Source organism: Martes martes (genome assembly GCF_963455335.1).
Source record: "Martes martes genome assembly, chromosome: 5".
Taxonomy (NCBI): domain Eukaryota; kingdom Metazoa; phylum Chordata; class Mammalia; order Carnivora; family Mustelidae; genus Martes; species Martes martes.
This window is the reverse complement of record NC_137892.1, coordinates 19,024,113-19,050,669: the sequence shown is the minus strand read 5'-3', so window position 1 is coordinate 19,050,669 and position 26,557 is coordinate 19,024,113. Positions and strand designations below refer to the sequence as shown.

General features: G+C 54.8%; 1 protein-coding gene across 2 annotated transcripts in view; it reads right to left on the bottom strand.

Moving 5' to 3' along the window:
- Positions 1 to 838: 838 nt before the first annotated feature.
- Positions 839 to 26,557, bottom strand: part of TBC1D9B (TBC1 domain family member 9B) — a 40,805-nt gene continuing 15,086 nt past the window's right edge. Inside the window, exons 7-22 of one of the 2 annotated variants that reach the window (XM_080803464.1) lie at positions 25,605 to 25,817; positions 16,139 to 16,297; positions 15,742 to 15,892; positions 15,041 to 15,255; positions 13,536 to 13,653; positions 12,401 to 12,686; positions 11,213 to 11,342; positions 10,985 to 11,083; positions 10,176 to 10,244; positions 8,784 to 9,024; positions 8,346 to 8,411; positions 7,045 to 7,116; positions 6,751 to 6,801; positions 5,336 to 5,398; positions 4,716 to 4,822; positions 839 to 3,704 (exon numbers count right to left, since the gene is read on the bottom strand). In XM_080803464.1, the coding sequence (XP_080659590.1) occupies positions 3,018 to 3,704; positions 4,716 to 4,822; positions 5,336 to 5,398; positions 6,751 to 6,801; positions 7,045 to 7,116; positions 8,346 to 8,411; positions 8,784 to 9,024; positions 10,176 to 10,244; positions 10,985 to 11,083; positions 11,213 to 11,342; positions 12,401 to 12,686; positions 13,536 to 13,653; positions 15,041 to 15,255; positions 15,742 to 15,892; positions 16,139 to 16,297; positions 25,605 to 25,817 (2,727 nt within the window). In that variant the 3' untranslated portion in view covers positions 839 to 3,017. The remainder of the gene's footprint in view (positions 3,705 to 4,715; positions 4,823 to 5,335; positions 5,399 to 6,750; positions 6,802 to 7,044; positions 7,117 to 8,345; positions 8,412 to 8,783; positions 9,025 to 10,175; positions 10,245 to 10,984; positions 11,084 to 11,212; positions 11,343 to 12,400; positions 12,687 to 13,535; positions 13,654 to 15,040; positions 15,256 to 15,741; positions 15,893 to 16,138; positions 16,298 to 25,604; positions 25,818 to 26,557) is intronic. The other variant, XM_080803465.1, reaches the window with a different exon arrangement.

Here is a 26,557-nt window from a genome sequence, read left to right as displayed (position 1 = left end):
TGAGATCCAGCGAGCACAGCGTCTGCTTGAGATTCTTCCTCTCCTGTTCCCTCTGCCCCTCTGCCTCCCTGCCCCCACACGCAGGCACGCGCACTCTCTCTAAAATCTTAAGTTATTTTTATATGCGGTATGGGTTCAGGTTTGAAAAAGATAAAAAAATAAACACAAAAATACTGAGTAATCTTCGGGCGCCTGGGTGGCTCAGTTAAGTGTCGCGGTCATGATCACAGGATCCTGGGAATGAGTCCCCCAGTTGGGCTCCCAGCTCTGTGGGGAGCCTGCTTCTCCCTCTGCATTTCTCTCTCATTGATAAATAAATAAAATCTTAAAAAAAATACTGACTAGGGGCGCCTGGGTGGCTTAAGCTTCTGCCTTTGGCTCAGGTCATGATCTCAGGGTCCTGGGACTGAGCCCCGCATCGGGCTCTCTGCTCAGTGGGGAGCCTGCTTCTCCCTCTCTCTCTGCCTACTTGTGATCCCTCTTTGTCAAATAAATAATAAAATCTTAAAAAAAAATACTGAGTAATCTTAAATACTAGGAAAAATCGTTTTTCTACTTTTCCTTTCACAACAAATACGTAAATTTTAAAACTTCATATAGTTTTCTTGGGAATTATAAAATTGATGTGGTTTGGTACATCACCTGGTAAGCAGTTTTAAAATATAATTACATTCACTTACAGAAGGGAAATATTTTTAAAGCTTTACTTGTATTATCCATCTATTTTTTAGTGTTACTGTTCTAGTTGTCATTTTGAATGTCATTGCAGGTTGAATGATTAACAGATGAAAGTACTATTGTACATTTTTGTATATTCCTTTTTTTTTTTTTAAAGATTATTTATTTATTTATTTGACAGACAGAGATCACAAGTAGGCAGAGAGAAAGGCAGAGAGGGAGGAAGGGAAGCAGGCTCTCTGCTGAGCAGAAAGCCTGATGCGGGGCTTGATTCCAGGACCCTGGGATCATGACCTGAGCCGAAGGCAGAGGCTTAACCCACTGAGCCACCCAGGTGCCCCTGTATATTCTTTTATCATATGAAAGGCTAGATTCCTGTTTTATATTCTTCTGTTTCTTTGGGATAGTCTCACATTTAGACTTCCACATGATACATAAAATACATATCCAAATTTCAAATTATTTAAATCTAATTGATTACAACTTAAGACTTAAAACTGCCAACTTTGTGGAATTTTTGTTTATCTTTACTTAATTTCATTATGGCCAAGTATATGGTCTTTCTGGTGTGAGCTCTTTGAAATTACTTTATGGCAAAGCATGTAGTCAGTTTGTGTAAATACTAGAAAGGAAGTTACATTGATTGACATTTTTTGTTGTTGTTAAGAAAGCAAAGTTATTCAGTTTCCTTGCTGTTGTTTTGCTGTGTTTACTGAGACGGGACCCAGCAGCTGTGAACAAGGTAAAATCATGGAGACTGTTATTTAAACAACCAGCCATAAAATCTAAAGATAGAAAGTAGATTAGCGGTTGCTTGGGGCTGGGGGTGGAAACAGGGATTGGCTGCACATGGGTAGGAGGGTGTGTTTTAGGTGATGGAAGTATTCTAAAATTGCATGGTGGTGATAGTCACACTATAAATTTACTCAAAATCATTGAATTATAACTCAAAATAAGTGAATTTTATGACATGTAAGTTATGCCTCAATAAAGCTATTAAATTAAAAAACAAAAACAGAGGCGCCTGGGTGACTCACTTGGTTAAGTAACCGACTGGAGCTCAGCTAGGGTCTTGATCTCAGGGTCGTGAGTTCAAACCCCACACTGGGCTCCAGGCTGGGCATGGAGCCTACTTATAACAACAACAACAACAAAAGAGGAAAAAGCCTCCCAGCCTCAGATCTATCTATATATGTTTTTAAGGTTTTATTTATTTATTTGTCAGAAAGAGAGTGAGCCAGCAGAGGAAGCTGCAGGTAAAGTGAGAAGCAGGCTCCAGGCTGAGCAGGGAGCCCGATGCCGGGCTCTATTCCAGGACCCTGGGACCATGACCTGAGCTGAAGGCAGACGCTTAACCAACTGAGCCACCAAGGCGTCCCTCAGATGTATCTTTCGGTAGAAGAGCTGCCCCATGTGGTGGGGATGGGGGGCTGAACGTTAGACACTGAAGATCAGCTTTTGCTGCAAAGTTAGGGGGTGCTCTTGGCTCAGTCTGTCACCTATGGCCCCACAACATCTTACTGGACCCAAGTGCTTGCTACAGCCCAGGTCCAGGCCCAAGCCCACACCTGCACACTGGTCCCAGGCTGTTTGTACCTGTGGAGCTTGGGACCTCCCCCATCGGCAGACTTCTGGGCCTGCAGCAGCACCTTCTGTGTCGCCCTTCTGGGGGCCCTGAAGCCCCACCCCTGTGGGGGTCTGAGTGGCCAGAACCCCTGGAACATGTCCTGGGCCCCTACCTGGGAGGAAGCCAAAAGCCAAGCAGTAGCTGAGGCCACATGAAGGCTCTGTACACAGTGCGGTATTGAGTTCTTTCAGGGGTTTATTAAGGCATTGCGCACAGTGTGATTTTCTGCCAACCGAAATGAATACAAGGAAATCTACCAGGACCTGAGGGATGTGCTTGTAAGGTTAACGGTGAGGCTGACGAGCTGAGAGAAGATATAGAATAATGCCCTCATGGTCCGCTCTGGTGCGCCCCAGGGGCTGAGCCAGGGGCTCAGGCTCTGGGCTCCTAGAGAGCACCAGGACCCCCACCCCCTCTCCCCAAGTGTGGAAGCTGCGGTGTGGCCTGGCCACAGAATGGGGCACAGAGGCACTGGGCAAGCAGGCCAGGATGGGTGGCCTCTGACACGACGACACAGGGACCAAGGCAGGTCCCGCCAGGCAGGCAGAAAGAAGGGGCTGGGAGCCTCTGTCTGGGCCCTACTGTGGCTATTCTGCCTTTTTTTCCATTTACAGCTCACTGGATCCAGGGAGAACAGGAGAGGTGCGTCCTGAGAGAACAAACAGAACAGGAGGGAGGAGGGGGCGGGGAGGAGAGACAGGCCAGGTCCCCGTCAGCCTGAAACTCCAGACTGTTCGAGGTCACTGGACGTGCTGAACTGTCTCTCCACCTTCTTTTGGTCCTTGATCTTGAGTCCAATGTCCACCCTCTTCTCAAAGAAGTTCACCAGGACGGACTCTGTCAGGATGGAGGCCAAGATCTGCTCAAAGGAGATGCACCAGTCTGTGTCGACAGTGCCCCCGCCGCGGGTGGGGGCCGGGGGGCCGCGGGCCTCCGCGCCCACCAGCACCGTGTCGTCGGCCAGGTCCTCACACTGCAGGGAGCCTGTGCTGACCACCGAGTACGAGGACATGGACATGTCGTCTTTGGTTTCGTCGTCGGACAGCAGCTGGGACGGGGAGCCCCGGCCCTCGCCACCACCCCCGTCACCCACCACCTGGGTCTCCTGGGGAGCCTTCCCGAGGTGGGTGTCCCCGCCGGCTTTGGCCTGGGGGTCCCCTGCAGCTGGAGGCTGAAGCTCCAGGGCTGGGTCCTGTGTGGGGTCAGGGGCTGGTGGCTCGTCCTCCTCAGCGACACCGGCCCTGGGCTTCCTGCCTGGTGGGGCGGAAAACTTCTTCCCCACCTCGCCGATGCGGAGCAGCAGGCTGGCCACGGTGGCGATGGCGTGGTACAGGGCCTGCTCCATGGGGTCCTCACTGAACATATTGTACAGCGTCTTGCACAGCTCAATGAACTGTTCCTTTGCCGGGGAGACACAGAGGAAGGACAGGGAGATGGTGAAAGACGGGTTAGTCTGGCCTGGAATCGGCCAGACTGCCAGTGCTGTGTTGTCCTGTTCGTGGTCTCTAAGACCTGTGCCTTGTGCCCATTTCACGGACTGGGACATGGAGGTGCAGAGAGGGAAAGTGCCTTGACTAGTATCACAGCCTTAGAAGAGCGTTCTCTCCCAGCTGCCTTTCTTTCAGCACAGAGAGAGACTGAGAGCCTCTCCCTCTCCCTACAGCTATGCTGCAGGCAGAGCCAGGCTGATTTCTATCAGGACCTTCCAGATCCAGTGGCTACAAGGACTTCTTCAGTGTGTTTTGCAATCACTTTGAGTTTTTTATATCTTTGACCAGGATGGAGGGTGAGGACAAAGCAAGCAGAGCCTGGGTCGGGTGAGGGGGTGCAGAGGTCTGACACTACACACTCAGGCCTCCTGCCTTGCTCCACGGGGGACCCCACTCTTCGGGACACAGGTGCGAGAGTGCCCAGACTGCAGAGAGCCCCTCTGGGCAGGGCAGGGCTGTGGTTGGGCTGTGGCCCCGGCTCTGAGACCCTTGGCCAGATGCTGGGCTCCCAACCCAGAGGCCAGCAACTGAACAAGGGCCTGTGGGCAGAGATGGCCTGGGTGGGCAGGGCACTGAGGAGGGGCCTGGGAGGAATAGGGGCGCTGTGAGGCTGTCTTATAAAAGTGGTTGTGTGGGTCTCTGTGTGTCAGAGGCTAACCTTCCCTACCGCTTCTCTGGTGTGTAGATACGGATGAAATGTGAATGGATCATCGCCACAATACACCATCCAGGATAAAGCCCCAAAGAACTGGCCCCCGTCCTTCTGGAATCCTCCCTGATGGCTGTCTGACTGGCAGGGGCAGGAGGTAGACAGGAGAACTTCTGCCCTCCAGGGAGTGCTGGGAGGGAGGGAGGGGAGCTGCTGGGTTAGGCGAAACCCAGCCTCGAAAGTGTCTGTTGTGGGCTCTGAGTGGGCCTACCTGGTTCATTTTGGGGAGATCCTTAATCGTTTCCTTCTGAACCTCTTTCTCTTTGGCCCACATGCGAAGGTAGTGCCGATAGTCGGGAGGGCTGGTCCCCTTCTCCTCTGTGAGTTGGGAGAAAAAAAATCTGTCAACTTAGAGAAAGAGCTGGGAGCTGGTAGCAGGTAGTGAGTGGGTTTCGGTAATGTCTGGCACGGGGTTACCTGGGCTCTTTTACAAAACACCCTGGTTTTTGGGGAGGTGATGTTGGAAAGAACACTCCAGAACACCTGATGTCTTCCCCGAGTTCTTATGCTAAAGGAAGGCCTGAGCTGATGAAGATGGCCCCACCCTGTCTCCCCCAAGATGGCGAAAGAGAGATGACGTGGAGGTGGGGAGAGGCTGGCAGGAGAGGGAGGGAGACTGGACACGTAGAGAGGTCCTGGCAGAAAGCAGGTGCCCTGAAAGGAGGTGGCGATGGGGGTGGGGAGCTAAGAGAGTTTCAGGCCTGGGGCTGATGAGAGTGGCTTCCACCCACAGCAGGCTTCCCTGGGTGGGGGTCCCACCCACAGGGAGGACGGCCCAGCCCCAGGGCCCTGGGATCTGGATCAGCACCGTGAACAATGGCCTGCTTGTACCTCCTCTTTTTTCTTGGCTGTCTTCATTTCCGCCTCTTTCTTGCTCTTCCTGCCGTAGGGTCTCTGGACGACCAGAAAAGAGAAAGCACATGGGAACACTCCTGTTTGCAATCGCAAACCACGGAGGCCTGCGAACAGCCCGCTCCGGCCTCCCGCAGGAGCAGTGGGCCCAGCGCACACTCACACTCTTCACCTGCTCACAGGGACCGACGCGCCACCAGACCCGCCTTCCTCTCTGCCAAGGGAACACGAGTCTCAGCCCGCGGGATTAAGTTGAAAAGGGTCAAATTGAGGGCAGTCCTGATCATCAGTTCAACCCTCCACCAACCAGCACACTGACTGATGAGGAGTTTTATGTATAGGAATTCTGTCCTGGACACCCTGTTTCTCAAAGTGACATATTTGCTGGAGTTGGCCCACACTGTCTGCTATGGGGCCCACGAACGTGGGGAGGAGCTGGGGGCCCAGCTCTCCCAGACCTGGGGGTGGCAAGGCCACCGGGGGTCCCCCAGTGGGTCGCAGCCTCCCAGCGCAGTTAGTAGCAGGGAGACTCTGGGCTCAGGCTTCTCACTGCGGAGTGGAGACCCACTGCCTGGGGCTGCGTGGGGTCTGAGGACAGGGCTCTGTACTCCCAGGCCCTGGCCTTAACTAGAAGCCCCTGGGAAAGGCCAGAAGTGCCTGTGATTTTCCCAGATTCTCATGGTAACAGAAGACCCATCTGCTTCTTTGCTTTGTGCACCTGAAATCAAGGTCCTCAGGCTTCCTATCAAGTTCAAATTAAGCCTTTGACACCACCGGCAGGCCTGCCTTGGGTTTCCTGATATGCACTGTGTTTCATCTCTCTCTTGGCTCTGTGTATCCTTGCTGGGCAGTATCTACCATGAGAACTGACAGGCTGGGGTTTTGGCCGGTGAACCCCAGGCCCGGAACGCCCCATCACCCTGGATGTGATGCTCTCAACAGGCTTTACGTGTAGCAGGGAACACCTTCCAAAAGGCACCCCACAAATCTCTCTCTCCTTAACAGAAGAGCCGTGTAGGCCATGAGAACGTTTCCACCGCCCTCCTCCCCTGCTGCCTGTCCGTTTCCCACTGTTGCAATGATGGTGTTTAGACTTTTTCTCTAGAGCCTGACGATGGAATGCTGTTTGCATGCAGCTGGGGAGCTGATGCCTAGTACTGTGCCATATGTCCTCACTTACTATGCCCCTCGACCAGCACAGAGGCCACCTCCCTCCTCCCCAGTATGCTGTGGCTTGGTTCTGGGTCCTCGGACCTCATTCTCACAGGAGGCATACCTGGACCAAGGAGGGACCAAGCATGTCCAGGCCTCCCGACCATGTGTGGTGGGGGGTGGGGATGTTAGGCAGACACAGCTCAGCACAAAGCAGGTGCCCCTGGCCCCCAGGGACTGACCTTGAGCCTCCCAGGGCAGGAAAAGGTCCAGATCTGAGGCCAGAGGAGATGCTGGAAGGGAGAGCGGAGGAGTAAAGGAGAGAGGGAGGGAGAGACCAAGGTCCAGGAAGGCAGAGACAAGAGAAACAGGAGTGAGAACACCCCGGGGGCCCTCCCAGAGAGAGGCCGTTGCCGTCACCCGCGGCTCCCCAATCCCACCGAGGGCCGCAGACCACCTGTGCGGGTCCCACAGCACAACTGCCCCACAGCAAGGCCGGAAGCTCCCCCCTCAACGCTGGGGCCAGTGGAACTCACCTTCTGAGGAGCTGTCTTCTGTGAAGTAGTGGGTCGCTTCCAGGGCTGACTCGGCCTCCTCCGGGCTCAGGGCTGTGCTCAGAGAGAAAGGGAAGTGAGAGCATAGTGAGGCGCCCCGCCACGGGGCCCCGAGATACGGTGTGGGCAGAGCGGTAACAACGACCACGGATCTTGGGTATTGCTCCTTTCTTGACTTCCACGTTGTGTCTGAGAATGTCACACGTGGCTCATCCGAATACCCCGCCATTCGTAGCTGGGAGTCCCGCCAACAGCCAGCCTCCCTCCCGCCCTGCTGGTGTGGTGCAGGGTGTCCTGAGGGGACCAGACCCCTGTGGGCAGCTGCATGGGGACCAGTCACACACAAGGGACTTGCTCTTCTCGCTCTACGCATCTTGGGCATCGTTCCCCACTGGTACGTTCTGGGTAATGATGTGGTCCCCGGGGTTTGGGAGCCACGTGGTTCTGTGGTGGGGGGACTCGTTCTCCCCCCCCACCCCCCCTACCCTGTGCAGACGGGAATGCAATGACAGGGGTTGAACAGGTGGCACTGGGGGGAGGTGGCAGGGTGTGGTCTGTGGGCTCTGGGAGCCCTGGATGGAGCAGGGCAGACACAGGTGGCTTGGGAGTGGGTGAAGATGGTCCCACGTGCCCTCACCCGGAGGAGCCTGGCCCAGTGGGGTCTGCCCAGCCCAGGCCTTTCCCTCCACAGGGTCAGAGGTGGCTGGCACCAACCTTCCCTGGAGGCATGCCTGAGGCCACTGTTCATGTTGAATTACAGGCAAAAACCAGCCACAGGTGAGAACACCTAGGTCCAGGCCTGCGGCTTCCAGCTCCGGCCACCCAGAACCACCCCCCAGGCAGCTCTAGAACCGCATTCTGGGCCGATGAAGTGACAGCCTCAGGGGCGCGCACAGCACTGTGTTCTGAACACCACTGTGCCACCCCCTCCACGCAGCCCTGGGGCAGCTGGTGAGCAGCAGCAGGGACCTGATGGCTCCACCCCTGGGCTGGAATTCACCCCGGCCTGAGTCTTCGTTTCCCGGTGGAAACAAGGAACCTCATCTTGGAGAACTCTCCATGCTGGGCAGAGTGAGCCGGGCCACGCAGTGGGAACCGACAGACTATGGGATTCGGCCTGAGGACTTGCTGCCCGTCATCCTTCTCCCCCTGTGGCCTGCTGGTGACCCTGGGAAGCTCAGGCACAGCGCAGAGAGCCCAAGGAGAGCAGCTCCTGCTATGGGCTGCTCAGCAGGGTCCCCATCCCGTGCATGATAGGCCCTGACTGGTGAGGGGGCCCTCACCTGGGGGCAGGTGCAGTTTGTAGAGGGCCTTGAGCTTGTCGGTCAGGTCCCCATGGTACATCCCACCTGCAAAGGGAAGCCAGTGAGGAGGCCTGCCAGCAAGAGGGCACCAAAGCCCCCCAGCCAGTCCCCACTGGAGCCCCTGCCCTTTGAGTGGGTTCTGGTGCATCCCTCCTCCCAGCCTCTCTCCTGGAGAGCTCTCTGGAGGGAGCCCCAGGCCCCCCACTTGCCCCGAGCTTTGCCCTTCTCAGAGTCGGCAGACCCACCCCAAGCAGTCATGGCCCGAGGGAGGGGAAGTGGTGCGGAGGACCCCACTGGACGCCCACATGTCCCCAGTGGGAAAACTGCCCTTTCCATATCAAGGCTGCTGCTGCAGTGGGAGGACTGGTGGGGCTGGCATCTGGAGGCTTCTGGGGGCCGGGCCCTGGAGCTACTCACTCATCCCCGTCACAAACTCCTTGAAGTTGATCAGAGAGTCCCTGTTTTCGTCTAGGAGCCGGAACATGCGCCCCGCCAAGACTGGCGTGTGGGCGCCACAGGCCCAGGGCGTCAGGCTGGTGAAGAGCTCCCGGAACTGGCTGGCGTCAATGCGGTACTGCTCCAGGTAGGGCAGGCTGGGGTCCCGACGCACAGCGGTGGGCCGGCTGCCCCCCCAGTACTGACTTGCCAGGTGCTTGGCCTGCAGGGGACACAGCCTGGTGAGACGGCTGGGCCCCCCAGCGCCCCGGCGCTCAGGACTGCCCGGCTGGTCCATGTGTTCTACCTGCTCCGTCGGAGCCTGCAGAGTCCCAGGCCGGGGAGCACCAGCCCGACACGGCATCTCACAGAACCGCCCACACAGGCCCCATCGGCCTCTCGTGGACAGATGCAGGAGCGGAAACACAGCCCTAGGGCTGCTGGCTACAGCAGGCCACGGCGGGTGGGAGGCGGCACCGACTAGACCGTTGTGACTGTAAGGCTCAGGTCTGAGTGCCAAACCAGAGGCCGCCGGGAACCGACAACAGGTGGTCTGGACTTAGCTGTTTCTGCCTGCTCTTCACAACTGCTCCCCTTCTGTTAACAGCATGTGAAATTTTGGGGGAGAGCCCCTCCTGTCCCATCCTCAGGCTGTGGGCTGGGCACATGGCCTAGATTTGGCTCAACAAACACCCTCCTGTAGCCACAGCACCTAACCTGAGTTAGTCCAACAATTACCCCTGGACTTCTTGTTAAAACCACTTGGAAAGAAAAGGCTCTTTCCCCTGAGAGAACGGGATGAGCCTGGAGCTGCAGACGATAGTCCTGCCATTCTGTAGGCAGAGCAGTCCAGAGGACATCTGAAGTAGGGGAGCTGGGCAGCATGTTTAAGCACCTGGATCTAGCCATGCATGAAGCTATGCATTCCTAGATTTTCCAGTAACATGAACCAATATATCCCCTCTCACATAACTGTAAGCTGACTTGAGTGGATTTTCTGCCTCTTAAGAAAGTATCCTGCCTAAACTCCCTGAAGGAATAAATTCTGCCCTAGGAAGTCTGTGGTAACTACATCTGAGGATGCTTGTAAATTGATTTCTCGGGGTGCCTGGGTGGCTCAGTTGGTTAAGTGTCTGCCTTCAACTCAGGTCATGATCCCAGGGTCCTGGGATGGAGCCCCACGTTGGGCTCCCTGCTTGTGGGAAGCCTGCTTCTCCTTCCCTTCCCTGCTCATGTTCTCTCTCTCAAATAAAATCTTAAAAAAAAATCGATTTGTCCTTTGGCAGGAGGTTGCCACACTGAGGACGCACTTAGGAGACTTAGGGGACGCACTTAGGCTGAGGTACTGGGCCTGCCCTTGGTCTTGGCTGTCACCTTAAACACCATGTAGAGGTCCTCCAGCTCTTCAATTGAGAAACCGATGTCCCCAGGTATAGCTCGGACCTAGAAGGAAAGGGCAACAGGATGTACTGACGGATTCTCAAGTTCCAGGTCTCTGAGAGAACCCCCAGTGGACAAAGGCTAAGACAAACCACCCTGCCAGGGTGCTGCCAGTTGGCCAAGCCCAGGACGGCAGTCCATTCACGGAAGGAGGTGTGGACCATACGCTTATCCCTGGTCACCCATCCCACCACTCAGTCCACACTCCAAGTTCCTTCGTGGTGAGTGCCGCAGGGGCCTTTCTGTCCCGAACACCCAGTCAGGGACACAGGGTGAGGGCAATGATGCAGTGACCACTGTCTGGATCCTTGGAAAGACTCTGGCACTGGCTCTCTGGAAGGTGTCCTAGAACTTACCAGTAAGGGATCTCTCCAGAGCTGGGGAGGACAAAGGCTTGTAGTAGAGGCACAGCGGGTTGGGTGGGTGGAGGGTGGCTGAGTGTCATTACCCAGGGGCATGGGGGAAGCCAGGCTGGAGGACTCAGCCCACAGGAGGATGACCCTTGGCCTTTAGGTGCTGGGGTGTCAAAGAAACTTGCAGTGACAGTCCAGGAGCAGAAAATAGCCACCAGGCCCCTCCCACTTCCTCAAATTTGCACCTTCACTCCCAGATTCCAGTCCCACAGGAGGCAGTACTAAGGGACTCTGCCCCACACCCTCTGGGGAGGAGCAGCCCACCCAGGTCATGCCTACTGCCCCCGGCCCCCCGCAACCCACGGCCATCAGGCCCAGCCCTGTCCATACCACGCTGCGCTTGGCCGTGTCCTCCAAGGACTGGATCACTTTCAGCCTCTGTTTAAACCGCATCTGTTCGATGTCATCGGCCCTCAGGCTGCTGAATTTCTACCGGCCAGAGGTGACTCAGTGAGAGGAGGCAGAACCACAGAGCAGAGAACTGCCCTGGGCCACAGCCACCCACACCCACACACCCGGATGGTGCACATCAGCCTGAGAGCCCCAGAGGGTGCTGACCTCATAGGACACCTTCAGGAGGTCGAAGATGTCCACTTCGGCTGGCGGGTCATCTCCACTAGTCAGCAGGGCATGGAGGTGTGGAATAGGAGGAGAAACACTCTGCTTGTTGACCACGTTATCTAGGTATCTGCAAGGATTAAAGGACAGAAGCCTGGACCCCCACAGGCAACAGGGGTGTCTTACCTACTAAGTGACGTGGAGAACCTAACCTGCGTAGACTCCCCATCAATAATTGAGGTGCCCGCCAAGTTGGGAATCCCCCTGGAGGCAGTGAGAGGCCTCACCCCTCATGAGGCCTGAGCACTAACTCTAGGAAGCCAGCCTGTCCTCTGGGGGTTCCTTGGGTCAGGACCCTGTTTCAGCCCAGACCAGACCACACCACAAGAGAGGTCTGTCCCAGTGGGAGGGACGACAGGGCTCTGGGTTGGCTCGGTGGGCAGGTGGCAGCACCCCTGGCAGGCCGGGGTTGCTGGGAGTGTTCCAGGCCAGGCAAATACTCACACATGGCCAGCAGGGCCCTATAGAACTCAGGGCCTGGGCCAGTGTGAGGCCGGGGCGGGGCAGGGGTCCTGGCTGTGGGGGGCACAGGGAGTCCCAAGGCGAGATTCTGAGGTGAATGAGCTCTGTGGGATGCTGCTGGCTGGGGCCAGCGCAGGCAAAACTGTGATGAAGCAGGCCCAGGGCCCAGGGTAGGGGGACTGTGGGCTAGCACGGAGATGGAGGGAGGGGCCGGATCCCAGAGAATGTGCAAGGGTGGGATGTGGGGACTCAGGGGGCATGTGGCGGCCAGGAGACAGGTATGTATGAGTCCACTCAGCTGTGCGGGCAAGCCTAGCGTGGGCCTCTCCATCTGGGTGACAGTGAGGAGGGAGTGATGCGGAACGAGGAAAGCAGCATCAGGACCGCTTTGGGAGGCGAGCAGATGCAGGGCGTCCACCCGTGGCTGGAGGCCATGCTGTTCCAGCCCACTTTATCTGCTCCCAGAGCTACCACACCCCAGGGCTGTTTGTCGCCAAGTTCCCACCAGAAAGGAGGCTCCCCACTGCCCCGGGCCCAAGTGTGCTCAGTGGGCACGTCGGTGCATGCTGAGTGAGGAATGCCCAGAGCTGCTGGGGGGCTGGGCTCTGCCATCTGCGGGGGTGCTGGCTAGCAGCCCGGCAGGACGAGGGAGGCCAGCTCGGTCACCTGCCCAGGACGGTCATGGCCTCGCCCTCATCGCCGCAGCCCAGCAGCTGCTCCATGTTGGCATCCAGGATGGCCAAGGCCACCTGCAGGATCACCTTGATGCCCTCGTAGAAGAAGCAGTCAACGATGACCACAGCGCTCTCGAAGGGCATGACGCTGAGGAAGAGGGTCAGGAACCAGGAGAGAGAGATGCTGGAGATCACCCCCAGGTCCTGCATCTTCTCCGAGAGCTGGGGCAAGAAGTCTCTCGTGAGCTCCTCAAAGATGCCTTGGTCCACCAGGGCCCCTAGGGAGAGGACAAGGGAGTTTGAAGGCCAAGCCCATGCCGCTGGCTTGGGCCCCAGGGGGTGCGGGGAGCCCACTGGATCCCCAGCAAGCTCCACTCACACGCAGGGCCAGAGGGGATGGGCTGGAGGAAACAAGGGAGAAACAGCTTGAGGGCTTCCCTTCCTCGGCGTCCAAACTACTGTGGGAGAAGAACACTTGCTCCCACTGTGCTTGGATTTGCTTTGGGGGAAATACAAATCCCTCCCTTCTAGAAGTGTCAGGAGTAAGCAGGAGCCGTGGGGGCTACTGCATGTCATGCCCTGAAACTTGTGAATCCCAGTGGGGGAGGCCCCCCAAACCAAATGGTAGGGGAGGGGCATCTTCGAATAGCAGACTGAGTCAGGTCTGTAATTAAACACTTTGCCAGTGCATTTCCATTTAATCATACAGACTCTTCGGGCTGTCGCTCGTGGTCGTCAGGCTGGGTGACAGGTGCGCAGGGAGGTACTACCCCCTCTCACTGCAAGGTTGGAAATCCTGCACAATGAAAACCCTTACACAGAGAGTTAGATGGCTGAGAACGGAGGCCCAGGCTGACCTCTGAAAACCACTGATTGTGTAATAGCTTCTCTCCCTGCCAGCAGCTCCTGGGGAGCTGCACGGAGTCTGGGCAAGGTGGCCGGGGGTCTGCGTGGCCTCTGCCTTCTAGCTATGTGGTCATTTCTCAGCCTCATCTGGGGAATGGAGCCATGAGGGTCTGCAGCCTGCTGCACGTCACTGAGGCCCCCCGAGAGCTCACTTGTGCTGAGTGCTCGGTGCGGGGGCTGGTCCAGGGGCACCACCCCCACGGGGAGCCTTGGGCACTCACCCACCACCCTGGTGTTATAATAGTCAGGCAGCATGCGCTCACAGAGGGCCACCAGCAGCCAGAAGGCCTCCTCCTCGCTGCCGTAGAGCAGGAGCACGGAGGTGACGATATTCATGGCCTGCGGGCACAGAGACAGCAAAGGGGAGGCTCACGGAGCTGGGCCAAGCGTAAAACCGCCCCATCCCCCCAAGGGCCTGCATGGGCTCACTCTCCACGCAAGTCCGACTACGACAAATGACAACAGCAGGCAATTTGCCGAAAGGCCATTTGCCGGAAACCAATTTGGCAAGAACCATCAGCCAGATCCCTCCAATCGGGCCAGTGGGCGCTTGGAAAGCCGAGAGGGAGGGAATGAGCATGTGGCTCTTCTTCAGAGGTTTCTGGGGTGGGAGGTGTGATACAGGGACAGGAGGATCGGTGAGTGAGCTCCATGCGACAGCCACACAGCTGAGGTCAAACGGGGCTGCACACAGTCTACACCGATAGCAAGGCTACTCAGAACAAGCTTCCATCTTAAAAATTCTCTCAAGCCAGCATGTGGACTTTCCCTGTCCCAGTAACAGGTCATGCAGAACACTGGCCATTGGGAAAGGGGCTTCTGAAGGGGCAGCATGCTTCTTGGAAACCCAGACGCAGTCTCAGGGAAACAGAACGCCATCCGACTGGGCCGGGAAAATGGCCTCCCCAGATGTAAAATCCGATGCTGCCAAAAGTGCACCTCGAAACCTCGATGAGATGCCACCTCACATCATTAGGGTGGCTACGGTCCAAAGACCAGAAAGCCAGCATGGTGAGCATGTGGGGCAAGTGGAACCTTGTGCATCACGGGGTGGGGGGGTGGGGGCGAGGCGTGTAAGATGGTGTCATCACTGTGGAAAGCACTATGGCTACTCCAAAAACAAAACAAAAACAAAAACATTAAAGGTCAAATTACCATACAGTCCAGCAATTACACTTCTGGGTACGGACTCAAGAGAAGTGAAAGCAGGGAGAGGAATAGGCACTGCAAGGGCCCGCTCATGGCGGCGGTATTCACAAGAGCCCAAGGAAGAAGCCACCATGTGCCCAGCTGAAGACACAGGGGAGAGCGAGTGTGGCCTATACACGAAGTGCAGTATGGTTTGAGAGATTCTGACACTGGACCCAACAGGGATGAGCCCCGAGGATGCTGCGCTAATGGAGCTGGCCGGCCCCCAAAAGGCGAATCCCACACGACTCAGTTTCAGGGCGGTACTTAAGGTGTGCAAAGCCATAGAGACGGAAGGCAGTATGGGGATTAGCAGGGGAGTCGTTGGCAGACACCAGACAACCAAATGCTCCGGGACCCAGACCCGAGCCCGCAGAAGGCGTCCCTGCCAGGGGGCGAAGTGAGCAGTTAAGAGTGGCTCCTGTTATACGGCTCTTGGTGGTTGGGCTCTTCCGGGGGACACAGGGCACACTCTGGCTTCTGCTGAGCGAGCCACTGGCGGGAGGTGTGGCCCCTGGGCCCGGCTCACCCCCTCTACCTGACAGTAGCCGATGGTGGGGTTTCGGAAAGCATAGGCAGTTAGCACCCGCCGGAGGGCAGCGATGCCCAGCTCGTTCTGGAAGGCGGGGTGCTCGGGCATGGAGCGGTGGAGGTCTCGCTCGATCTCCTCTGTGGCCAGGCTGTACTTCCCCGTGGACTTCTCCACCAGCTCGGCATAGTAGCCCGGGTGAGTCACCATCTCATTCCAGGCCCCTGAGGAGACAGAGCCGGCAGCTGTCTCCCACCTCCTCCCCTCCTGCTGGGGCCGTGGGGGCAGTGACAGGGCAGGCTGGGCATGTCAGTGCACCCCAGAAGAGAGGAGGAACTCTGGGGCCCATCAGGAGGTGTGAGGCAAGGGTCCCTTGGTGGCAGCTCCTGGGAGGGGTCGCCCCACCACAGTTTGAGTGGTCTTCTCAAGAAACCATCCACGTGGCTAAGGGCATGCGTGCTGACAGAGCCTGACCCGAGGAGAGGAGGCCTGGCGGGGGTGGGAAGACACCACCTGGGTGACAGAGCCCCACCCTCCATGTCTGCGCCCCAGGACAGTGCCCCGAGCTCGGGCCCCTCACAGCTCAGAGCCCCATTTCGGCCTTGGAAAGGGCTGGCACCTCCAGCCCGGCGGACACAGAAGGCTGGCCCGGGGCCCGTGGGGCTCTCACACGGTGGCGCTGGGGGCCGGGCCGATGTCGGGCAGCTCACCAGAGAAGAGGAGCCACAGCTCCCCACGGAGGCTCTCAGGGATGCCCTTCAGCACCAGCTCCCGAGTCTTGGCTGTGCGGTACATGCACACACCGCGGCCGTACTCGAAGAAGTGAATGTCCCATGACTCCTCTTTCATCTTCTCCTTGGCCTGGGGGAGAAGCAAACGCTCTGCGCGTGTGGGCCAGGGCCCTCCGCCATCTACAGCGCATGGCATGAGGGCCCACGCCGGGCGGCAGGGACAAGAGCCTCCGTGTGGAGGCCTCGAGCCCAGGTCGGGCAGGGTGCCCCCGAACACTGTCCCTCGGGGCCCAAGGACCTGAGGTGACGTGCAGGCACGAAGCCTCCTCCCAGGCCCGGGTCCCGTGCGGTGATGGGGCCCATGCTCCAGGCTTACCCCCTTGGCCCCAAGGTCCTCCATGGGAGAGTTTCCCTGGAAGAGTTTAAGCAGCCCCTGGGATGCGGTCGGTGCCTCCTGCACACTGGAGCCCTGGCGGGCCCCCAGGGGGGTGGTGGGGCTGGGCTGATCTGCGGCCTCTGCCAGAGCCGGGAGGCGCTGAAAAACACAACACGGGGTGGGGGTGGGAGGGAGAAGAAGTACCCAGTGAGTGGGCTGCCCAGCGCAGGGTCTCTGATGTGTTTGACCATCGGCTGTTTGAGCTCGTGGCCCCGGGCCGCGGGGAGCTGCTTATGTTGGGCCTACAGGGACAGAGCAGCGGACCTCACAGAGCCCAAGGGCCAGGCCGCACAATGCAGCAGAGGCAGGGTGACCTGAGGGCCCGTTACAGGTCTAACAGGTCAGAGGCAATTGGTACTGCAGAAGCTCCTGATGACTGCCGGGCCAGGCCAGGAACCCTCTTCTGCCCCCCTCCCTCGGGCGACCTGTCCACTGGGCCCTCAAGGGCCCTTCCAAGAAGAAGGGGCTCCCAAGAGGGCTGCTTGGTGCCCCTACAACTCCCCACATTTCTATCTTCCTCTGGTCCACACGTCTGGTGTGGGGTGTGCCCCACAGCGGCCACACGACCCCTTGGCCCTGGACACTCGTGTCGGTTGGGGACTGGGTGCTGTGGCATCTGGTGTACTAGAACTGGGTGTGTTCTAGTACACAGAGAGGGTGTGGACCCTCTCTGCCTCGGGTGCCACTGGCTATTTCCCCCATGGGGCCTAGCCATAAACAGGGCCTCAGAGGGCTATAGGCCACTCCCCGGGGTGGAGGCCCAGGGGTCTGTTTTCACACCACATAGCCAGCCAAGGAGCTGAGAAAGGGAGCCTGGAGTGGCCCAGGGAACGTACCAGGGTGGGCAGCAGTATGGGGCTGGCAGAGGGAAGGGAGGATTCAGGGACAAAGGTCTATAGGGGAGCCCTCACTTCTAGGGCTCTTGCCCTGGTTTTCTGGAACTATTCCTCTGGCAAACACATCTCCTCAGGGGAGCGCTGGCAGCCATGACCCTTCAGGCCCAGTGTGGGTGATACCTGACATCCGCTCCTTGCTTGTCCACTGTCCCTGCGGCCTGACTTCCAGGGGAGCTCGGTGCGGGCGACGCCCTATGCAGGGAGCTTGCCTCGTCCCCTGGCCCAGGGGGTCAGGCGGGCCACAGCTGGCGCCTTCTGTCTGTTCTCCCCTCGGCTCCCTCCCTGAGCACCCACCGACAAGAACAACACTGCTCTGAGGTGGGCACTCGTCACTGGCTCCCCACCACCCACATCCCCTCATGCCCGCAGCCAGTTCCCCATTTTTATGTGGGGACACACTTCTCTCTGCTCTTGGCCTTGTACTTTGTGGGCTCCACTGAGAACTGGGGTGATAGCCCTGTACTAATGATGAGCTTTTCCCACCCCTGGGCCCAGAGGGTGGTTGGAGGCACTATGTTACCCAGTCACCACCAAGGACACACACGGGTGACTCTGCAGGGAATGCTGGGATGAGCCAAGGAGGATCCTGGTCCCATACAAGGCCTGGGAACTAGGCCTTCCTGGTGAAAAGCCCCGTCCAGCAGGGAGAGGCCCCTCTGAAGACAGGCGGCCGACTGCAAGGACTTCTTGCAGTGGACCTGTAACCCTCCCCCGCCTTTGCATGTCGTGTTCCAGTCTGGGTCCTGTTGTCTCTGATCCCAACCCCCCGCATGGTCCTGTCCTCCAAGTGGCAGGGACAGGGGAGGCTGGCTGGCTTCCTGTGGGACCTCACCCTCTCCGTGTTCCTTGTAAGAGAGCCCTCTTCGTGGCTGTGATGACAGGTGATGCAGGGAATATGTGTTAAACCCACCGAACCCTAGTCTTTGACTATATATGGCATATTATATGTCAGTTTTATCCTGGAGATGCTGTTTTTAATAAAAGGTGGGGAAAAAAAGAAAGAAAAAAAAGAAGCGAACTCTGCTAGGTCCCATCCACAGTCCATCTCTCTGTCCCCCGCTGGTGTTTCGGAAGTGGAGTTTGGGTCTGCTCAGTCTGTGGGACACAACCCCAGTCCAGACCGAAATGGAGATTCTGCTTCCTGCCCGAGGTTCCCCAAAGGGACCAGGGCACAAATGGACTTTCAGGCCCCAGAGTACCTCAGGGAATCAGACTCTCAGTGCCGGTGAAGGGCCCGGACTCCAGGACGTGGCCTTGGCCATACCATCCTGTGTGACAGCCGTGTGTGAGATGGGGAGCTCACGGGCCACCTGGGAGCCCTGTGTTTTCCTGGGGCAGGTCCTCCCATGCCTGCAGGTGACCACCTCACACATCTGTCCAGTGCCAACCTCCTGAACCACCTGCCCGCCTCGTTTCCTGCTCAACAGAACCTCCAGCCTCCTGTTTGACTGACTGAGCAAGTGCGAGCACCAGGGTCCGTCACGGCCACAGGCATCAGCCAGCCTTCCTTCCTGCATCCATGGCCCACAGTCCCACCATTCCACCTCCAGGACCTCCCTCTAGGCAACAACCCTCCTCCAGTGGGCCCACAGACTGGATCCAGGCTGCACCCTCTCTACAAGCTCTCCTCGCACTTCCACTGGTGTATGGGTTATACTTCAACTGAAGTGACCCCTGTTCTTCTCAGCTGACCTTTATACAAACTCCTCAAAAGAGCTGTTTAGATTGTTAGACTGTTTCCTTTCCCCCAGTCCGTCAGAAAGTATACCTCCATGTTCTACTATCCAATACCTAGTACCCGGGTCCGTTCTTCCTAGACCCTGTCGATTCCCTCCGGTGGGCAAAACTGAAATCAGCAAGTGAGCTTCTCCCCATCCCTGCTTTCCCTGTCAACATACAGTAATACACTTTCACTCTCAGGTAAGGAGGCAAATGATGAACTTATTCTACTTTCCATGCCTTTGAAAAAAAAAGAATTTATTGATTTGAGAGAGAGAGAGAGAGGAGGGAGGGAGAGAGAGAACGAGCAGGGGGAGAGGCAGAGTGACAGGGAGAAGCAGGATCCCTGCTGAGCAGGGAACCTGATGCAAGGCTTGATCCCAGGACCCTGAGATAATGACCTGAGCTGAAGGCAGATGCTTAACCAATGGAGCCACCCAGGCGCCCCATAAAGCTGTTAGATCTCTTAAATTCCTTCATGTTCTTTACTTATTACCTGTGGTCTTCACTCCTGAATCTTAGTTTGCCAATATAAAATTCTTCACTTGTGCTTTTTAAAAATTGTGTTATCTTTAAAATGTTATTCTGGAGGGCTTGGGTGGCTCAGTGGGCTGAGCCTCTGCCTTCGGCTTGGGTCATGATCTCAGAGTCCTGGGATCGAGCCCTGCATCAGGTTCTCTGCTCAGCGGCGAGCCTGCTTCCCCACTCTCTCTGCCTGCCTCTCTGCCTGCTTGTGATCTCTGTCAAATAAATAAATAAAATCTTAAAAAAATGTTATTCTGGGGGCGCCTGGGTGGCTCAGTTAATTGAGCATTGGACTTGATTTGGCTCAGGTCATGGTCTCAGGGTCCTGGGATCAAGCCCCACGTCAGGCTCTGCATGGAGTCTGCTTGAGATTCTCTCTCTCTCCCTCTGCCATTCCCTCTGGCTTATGTGCTCTCTCTCTCAAATAAAAAAAGAAGTCTTAAGAAAAAAAGACATCTCTGATGCTTATTTTTAAAAAAATTAAAAATAAAATGTTACTCTATGTAAAATGTTGCTATCTGAAAAGTCTGAACCCACTCTGATTTTCTTCTTTCATAAATGACCTGGGTCTTTTTTGACTGGTTGTCCCAAAGATTTTTTCTTTTTAATCTTTAAATAGTTTTTACTGCATTCTGTAATAATATTGACTATTCTGGACTGGTTTTCCCAGATGTATGACATGCCCTTCCACCATGCACTGTCAAGTCTTTTTACACTCAAAAAAGTTTTCTCGATTAGTAGTTTCTATCAGCAGTTAGTCTATGCTCTTTTGCATAAGTTGGATCTTCTTTGTCTGACTTCTTTATCACAGCTTCTGACTATTTTTTTCTCTTTCTTCATTTGTTTGGCCCTCCTCTGACCCCCATCCCTTCTTTAACCCTTCAAGACTATTCATTGTAGCGTTCTCTTTGCGTAATACCTACTTCTCAAAAATTTCTCGAGTCCCGTCAACTCTCTTTCCTGTTGACTTGTCAACTTTGTTTCCGAGCTTTCTAAAAAATTTTATTTATACCATTCTTTGGTAGTTTCTATTACTTTTCTAGTTCTTTTTAGATCATTTTGAAATATTAGAGTACGGTTTTCATCTGCTCTGGGGGGACACTGTTCTGACAGACTTTCATTGTGGAAGGTTACTTGGGTTTGTTTCTTTCCCTCTATGATGCCTTCGTATGGGGTGTGATCATAATCCTCTGTTGCTTGGGTTTGAATGACGTCAATCTTCTGTACTTTTGGGAGGATCATGTACATGTTGGGGAGATGACATTAAAAGCACAAGAAATAAAAGAAAAATAGATAAACTGGACTACATGAAAATGTAAAACTTCTATACATCAAAGGACACAATCATCAAAATGAGAAGACAATCCATGGGAATGAAAGAAAATATTTGCAAATTATATCTCTGATGGGTTAATATCCAAAACATATAGAGATTTTCTACAGCTTGACAACAAACAACCCAACTTAAAAAAAAAGGTGAGGGACTTGAATAGACATTTCTCCAAAGAAGCTGCACAAATGGCCAAGAGGACATGAAAAGATACTCAATATCACTGATCACTGTGGAAACACAAATCAAAACAACAATGACATACCACTTTGCACCCATTAAAATGGTTATTACAAAAAACCTGGAAGGTAACCAGCATTGGCAAGGATGGGGAGGAACTGGAACCCTTGTGCATTGCTGGTGGGAGCATAAAATGATGCTGCTGCTGCGGAGAAAGGTGTGGAAATTCCTCAAAATACTAAACACTGAATTACCCATTGACCTCTTCTCAGCAATTTCACTTCCTGGTATCTCCCTCTCAGAACTGAAAGCAGGGTCTCGAAGAGATAAGTGCACACCTACATTCACAGCAGCATTATAAAATAGCCCGAAGATAGAAGCAACCCAAGAGTCTATCGAAAGACGGACAGCGGCTGCCTGGGTGGCTCAGTGGGTTAAGCGTCAGACACTTGATTTCAGCTCGGGTCATGATCTCAGGCTTAGAAGATCAAGACCTGCATTGGGCTCCCTGCTAAATGTGGAGCCTACTTAAGATTCTCTCTTTCCCTCTACCACCGCCCCCAAAGGCTCCCACTCACACACTCTCTCTCTTTAAAAAAAAAAAAAAAAAAAAGATGAGTGGAAAAACAAATATATGGTATATACATCTACAATGGGATATTATTCAGCCTTAAAAAGGAAATTCTGACATTGCTATCACAAGGACGAACCTTGAGGACATGACACTAATAAGATCAGCCAACCACGGAAGGACAGATACCATAGGATTCCTCTTCTCTGAGGCCCCTAGAACGGTCAGAGTCATAGAAGTAGAAAGGGGAGTGGTGGTTCCCAGGGGCAGCGGGGAGAGGGACTGGGGATAGTGTTTCAGTTCTGCAAGATGGAAAGAGTGCTGGGGACGGATGGTGGTGGTGGGCGCACCACACAAGAAGTGAATGGACATCACGCCACTGAACTATACACTTTATAAAGGGTAAGGTGGCAAGTTTTAGGTTACGTGTCTTTTACCACAATTAAAAAAAAAAAAAAGGACCTCCTGAATTTGACCACTTCTCCTGAGCGCCTCTGCTCCTACCCTTGACCAAGGCTCTATCATTCCATGTCCTGATTACTTGAGCAGCCTTCAACTCCTGTCTGCTTCTACCCGGACCCCTCTTGAGCCCAGCACTGCCCGAGAGAAACAGGATGAGAGCAGCCTGGGTGGTTTGGCCGGTTGGGGATCTGCCTTTGGCTCAGGTTGTGATCCCAGGGTGCTGGGATTGAGCCCTGCTCTGGGCTCCCTGCTCAGTGGGGAGCCTGCTTCTCCCTCTCCTCCCTGCTTGTAGTCTCTCTTACTGTCTCTGTCTCTGATCGTCTCTCTTAAATAAATAAATAAAATCTTTAAAAGAAAAAAGAAGAATGAGAAAAGCATATGTAATTTAATACGTTCTAGCAGCCACGTTAAAATACAGGAGAGAAACTGGTGAGATGAGTTTTAAATAACCGATTTCATTTGATCTGCTAGAGCCAATATATGCTTACTACGACATGGAATTACTATAGGAAGTTACTGAGATCTTTTCCGTCCTCCTTTTTCAGAGCAAATCTTTAAGCACTGGTGCGGAGTTCACAGTTATGACACATTTCCATGTGGACCAGCCATGTTCTCAAGGGCTCCGGAGCTGCATGTGGTTTCCATACAGAGTCGCTATGCTTCTAACCCGTACCCAATCTGACAGGCCAGACTCACTCTATGAAAGCACACACAGATCCTGTCGCTCTGGCCAGAAGTCCCCAATGGTTTCCCATCTCACTCAGAGTCAGAGCTAAAGTGCCCACAAGGCCTGCAGGCTTCTGTGCTCGGGCTTCCTGCTTCCCCCCTAACCTCACCTTCTACACTGGTCTTTGCTCGCCTCTGTAGCCAGTGCCAAGCCCAGTCCCACCTCTAGGCCTTTGCACTTGCTATTCCCTCTGCCTCCAACGCCCCTTCCCCAGGTACTCATGGCTTGTTCCCTTGCTTCTTTCAAGCTTGATCGGAGCCCCTCCTTTTCCCAGATCCCCTTATCCTGTTCTATTTTTATCCATAGATCTTATTACCACCAGCCGTATCTCAGATGTTTGCTTACTATCTGTCTCTCTCACTAGAATACAAGCTCTGTCTAATCTGTTCGCTGCTCTATTCCCAGTGCCTGGGGTAGCACCTGGCACCTAAGGGAAATGCAGTAAAAACATGTTGGCGGAGGGTGCCTGGGTGGCTCAGTGGGTTAAGCATCCAACTCTTGGTTTCAGCTCAGGTTGTGATCTCTGGGTCATGGGAATGAGCCTCACATCAGGCTCCCCACTCAGCGCAGAGTCTGCTTGTCCCTCTCCCTCTGTTCCTCGTCCCAACCCCTGCTCGTGCTCTCTCTCTCTCTCAAAATAAATAAATAAAATCTTGAAAAAAAAACAAACCCAAAACTATGTTGGGTGAATGGTGAGCCTGTTTAGAAGGGGCCCAGGGTCTGTGCTTACTCTGGCCTGGTGGGTCCTGTCATTTGTCGTGTTGGGCCTCATGAAAGCCTCAACATTCTTGCTTGTGCCCCTTTTCACCCAACCTAAACTCACTCTCTTGAAATCCCAGGTCAAGCCTACCTTCTTGTAAGAAACCGTTCTCAATGTCTCCAATGAACAGTCTGTCTGGTCCCTCCGCATCCCTTCCCTACCTACTTAATAGCTTACTGAGCACTGACCACGGGGATGGAAAATACAAAGGCCTCCATGGGCCAGACCAGGTGGGGATCTGGGGAGCAGTCAGGCACGTGCCACTGCTCAGGTGCAATGCCACCCGGCAGGAATGTGGACCCTGTAATGCCAACACTGCTGATTTTTCCAGAGAAGCCAGCTATGTGGATCTTTATAAGGACTCCTCTACTCATGAAGTGGTTTCACAAACTCAGACCGACCCACAGCACACATACCTTGTCATACCAGGAAGTGATTAGATATGGCCACGGCTGTGCCAACCTCAGTGAGCTCCCTCTGGTCGCAGATGGACGTGAGGGTAATCACTGTCATGGACAGAAGCACATCACGCTGCCTAAATCTCTAAGTTCATAATTATACCACAAACTGAACATCTCAAGGGACTCGATCATGTTTAGAGGATACTAGAAATGCAGCTCCTCATTCTAACAACTGGTGAGTAAAAGCAGGGATAAAAGATTTCCTCTGGGGGCGCCTGGGTGGCTCTGTGGGTTAAAGCCTCTGCCTTCGGCTCAGATCATGATCCCAGGGTCCTGGGATCGAGCCCCACATCGGGGTCTCTGCTTGGCGGGGAGCCTGCTTCTCTCTCTCTGCCTGCCTCTCTGCCTACTTGTGATCTCTGTCAAATAAATAAATTAAAAAAAAAAAAAGATTTCCTCTGCCTTTCCTAGGTGAACTGTGCCTCAAGTAGTGAAGTAGTCGATGAGGGGGATTCTGCCTAGGGACGGATGCCAGCTCATAAACAGAAGGACTGACATCAGTAGACGGCTGCCCTCTTGTAACCCCTGATGAATTACCACATCTATGCAAAGCCCGTCAGGGGCTGGAAACAGCACATGACAAGAAGAGTGGGTGTTGGATGTAGCTCCTCAAGCCCGCCTACAAGCAGACCTGCCCCTAAACGCACAAACAACTGAATCTGAATCTGATCTGGGTTTTGCTATTCAACCACCAACCTACAGGAGACGAGGACCGAGGAACACGCTGAACACCTCCAGAGGGATGCTGTCAGGAAGAACCAGACCGTGAGGCCCTCTACAGCACAAATGACCCCGTTCCTTCCATAAAATACTGCACAAAGAAAGAGAGATGGAGCAAACATCTCCAGATCAAAAGGAATTTGAAAGACATATCAGCCGCCTACATATGACCTATGTGCATTTCAAGGCCAATGGTGCTCAACCAGTAAAAAGTAGGCCTGTGTTTGTGGAAATGTGAACACAAGTACTGCACCTCTGAGCAGCTCGGGTTCTGAGCGCGCAGGCCCCCTGTTTTGGATAAACACAGTGCTGTAAATGTGTCTTCCTTCCCTTATGATTTTCTTAATCTCATTTTTTTTTTTGCTATTGTAAGAATACGGTATATAATACACGTAACATACCAAATCCAGGTTAATCAACTGTTAATGCTGAGTAAGGCTTCCAGTCCAGCGTGGGCTATTAGTAGTTAAGTTCTGGAGGAGTCACAAGTTCTACGCGGATTTCTGACTGTGTGAGGGGTTGGCACCCTTACCTTTGCATTGCTCAAAGGTCAACTGTATTTGATGTCAAGGAATTACTGTTCATTTTGTTGGCGTAATAATGACATTGAAGTTAAGTCTTTAAAAAAGATGTCTCCCCGCCCCACTAAAGAAGACTAAACTAAAAAAAAAAAAAAGATCTTTTCCTGTGAAAATCCCTGAAAGGTTCAAGATTGACGGGAGAAATACCAGTAAATAAACCCAAGCTGGCTAGGCCTCGACCGTGTGGCAGAAGTTCCTAACAGATGGACATGAGGTTGGCTGGTCAAGCCAGAGGTGGTTTCTTATATGGATGGCGTTTGAGCCAGGCAGGTGACACTCAGAAGGACCGCGCGGGCAGAGACAGATATGGCTAGAACACCCGGGTCAGGCTAGCTTAGGCTCGCCATCCTGCACCCAGAAGGAGCCCTCCCACCTGAGGCCCACGGCAGGCAGCAGCATGGAGGCTGATGGCTGCCCGGTCTCTTTTCCTGGCCCTGACCACCCCTGGCCCAGCGCTCCCGGGGACCCCCTGACCTCTGGGGCTGGGTCTGCGGTGCTGGCTTTCCTTCCCCCGCCGCTGCCTCCTGGCTGCTTGGACGGCATCTTCTGGAGGAAGTCAGAGATCCTCTGCACTAAGAAATCACGGTCTTTCAGGTTGGCGAATAGGAAGGTCATTTTGCTCTTGGTGCTGATGGACAGAGGGCTGGGCAGGACACTGGAGCTGTCAGCTTTTTCAACAATGGTCACCTGAGAAGGCAGATCAAGCACCAGGTGTCAGTGTCTGGGAATGGGAAGCTGATTGGCTCTGTGCACGTGGGAGCACAGTGGCCTCCCGTGGTTGTGTCTGGGCCAGGGGCACCGGTTGGGCCCCACTGTGTTCCTGTGTTGAGTCTGCTGCTTGCCACTGGGCAACTCTGAGCAAGTCATGTGCATGTGCAGCCTGGTATCCCCCCATGGATAGGCAAGGTGAGGTCGCCAGCCCCGCTGCCAGTCCCATTCGGCTTCCCAGAGATGTCCAGTTACTCTCTGAAGCACGGGGAGCAGCCCTGCCCATGCACTGGCCCAAGCATGGGCTGCCGTGGCATAGGCCGACAGGTGCAGCCCCAGGCCCGGCTCTGACCTTGAGGCATGTGCACAGCATCACAGGCATGGGGGTTGCAGAACGGGCTTTCATGGGATGACTCTGCAGAGCCTGCGGCCCAGAGGGGGCAGACAGACAACAGACATGCAGCGGCTGGCCTGACAGACAAGGACAGGCTGGAGAAGCTGGTGCAAGAGTGAGCAGGGGTGGGGCACGTGAGTGTGTGCAGGTGTGCGTGTGTGCACAGGTCTGCATGCATGGGAGCTGAGATCTAAGAAGGGGCCAATGGTTCACTGAAGGTGCACAGGTCATGGCCGGGCACCAACAGGCGCTGACTGATGCTCTGAATTCCACGGGCTGCTGTGGGGTTAGGGGAACTAGAGGGGGGCAGGGGCAGGTAGCACCC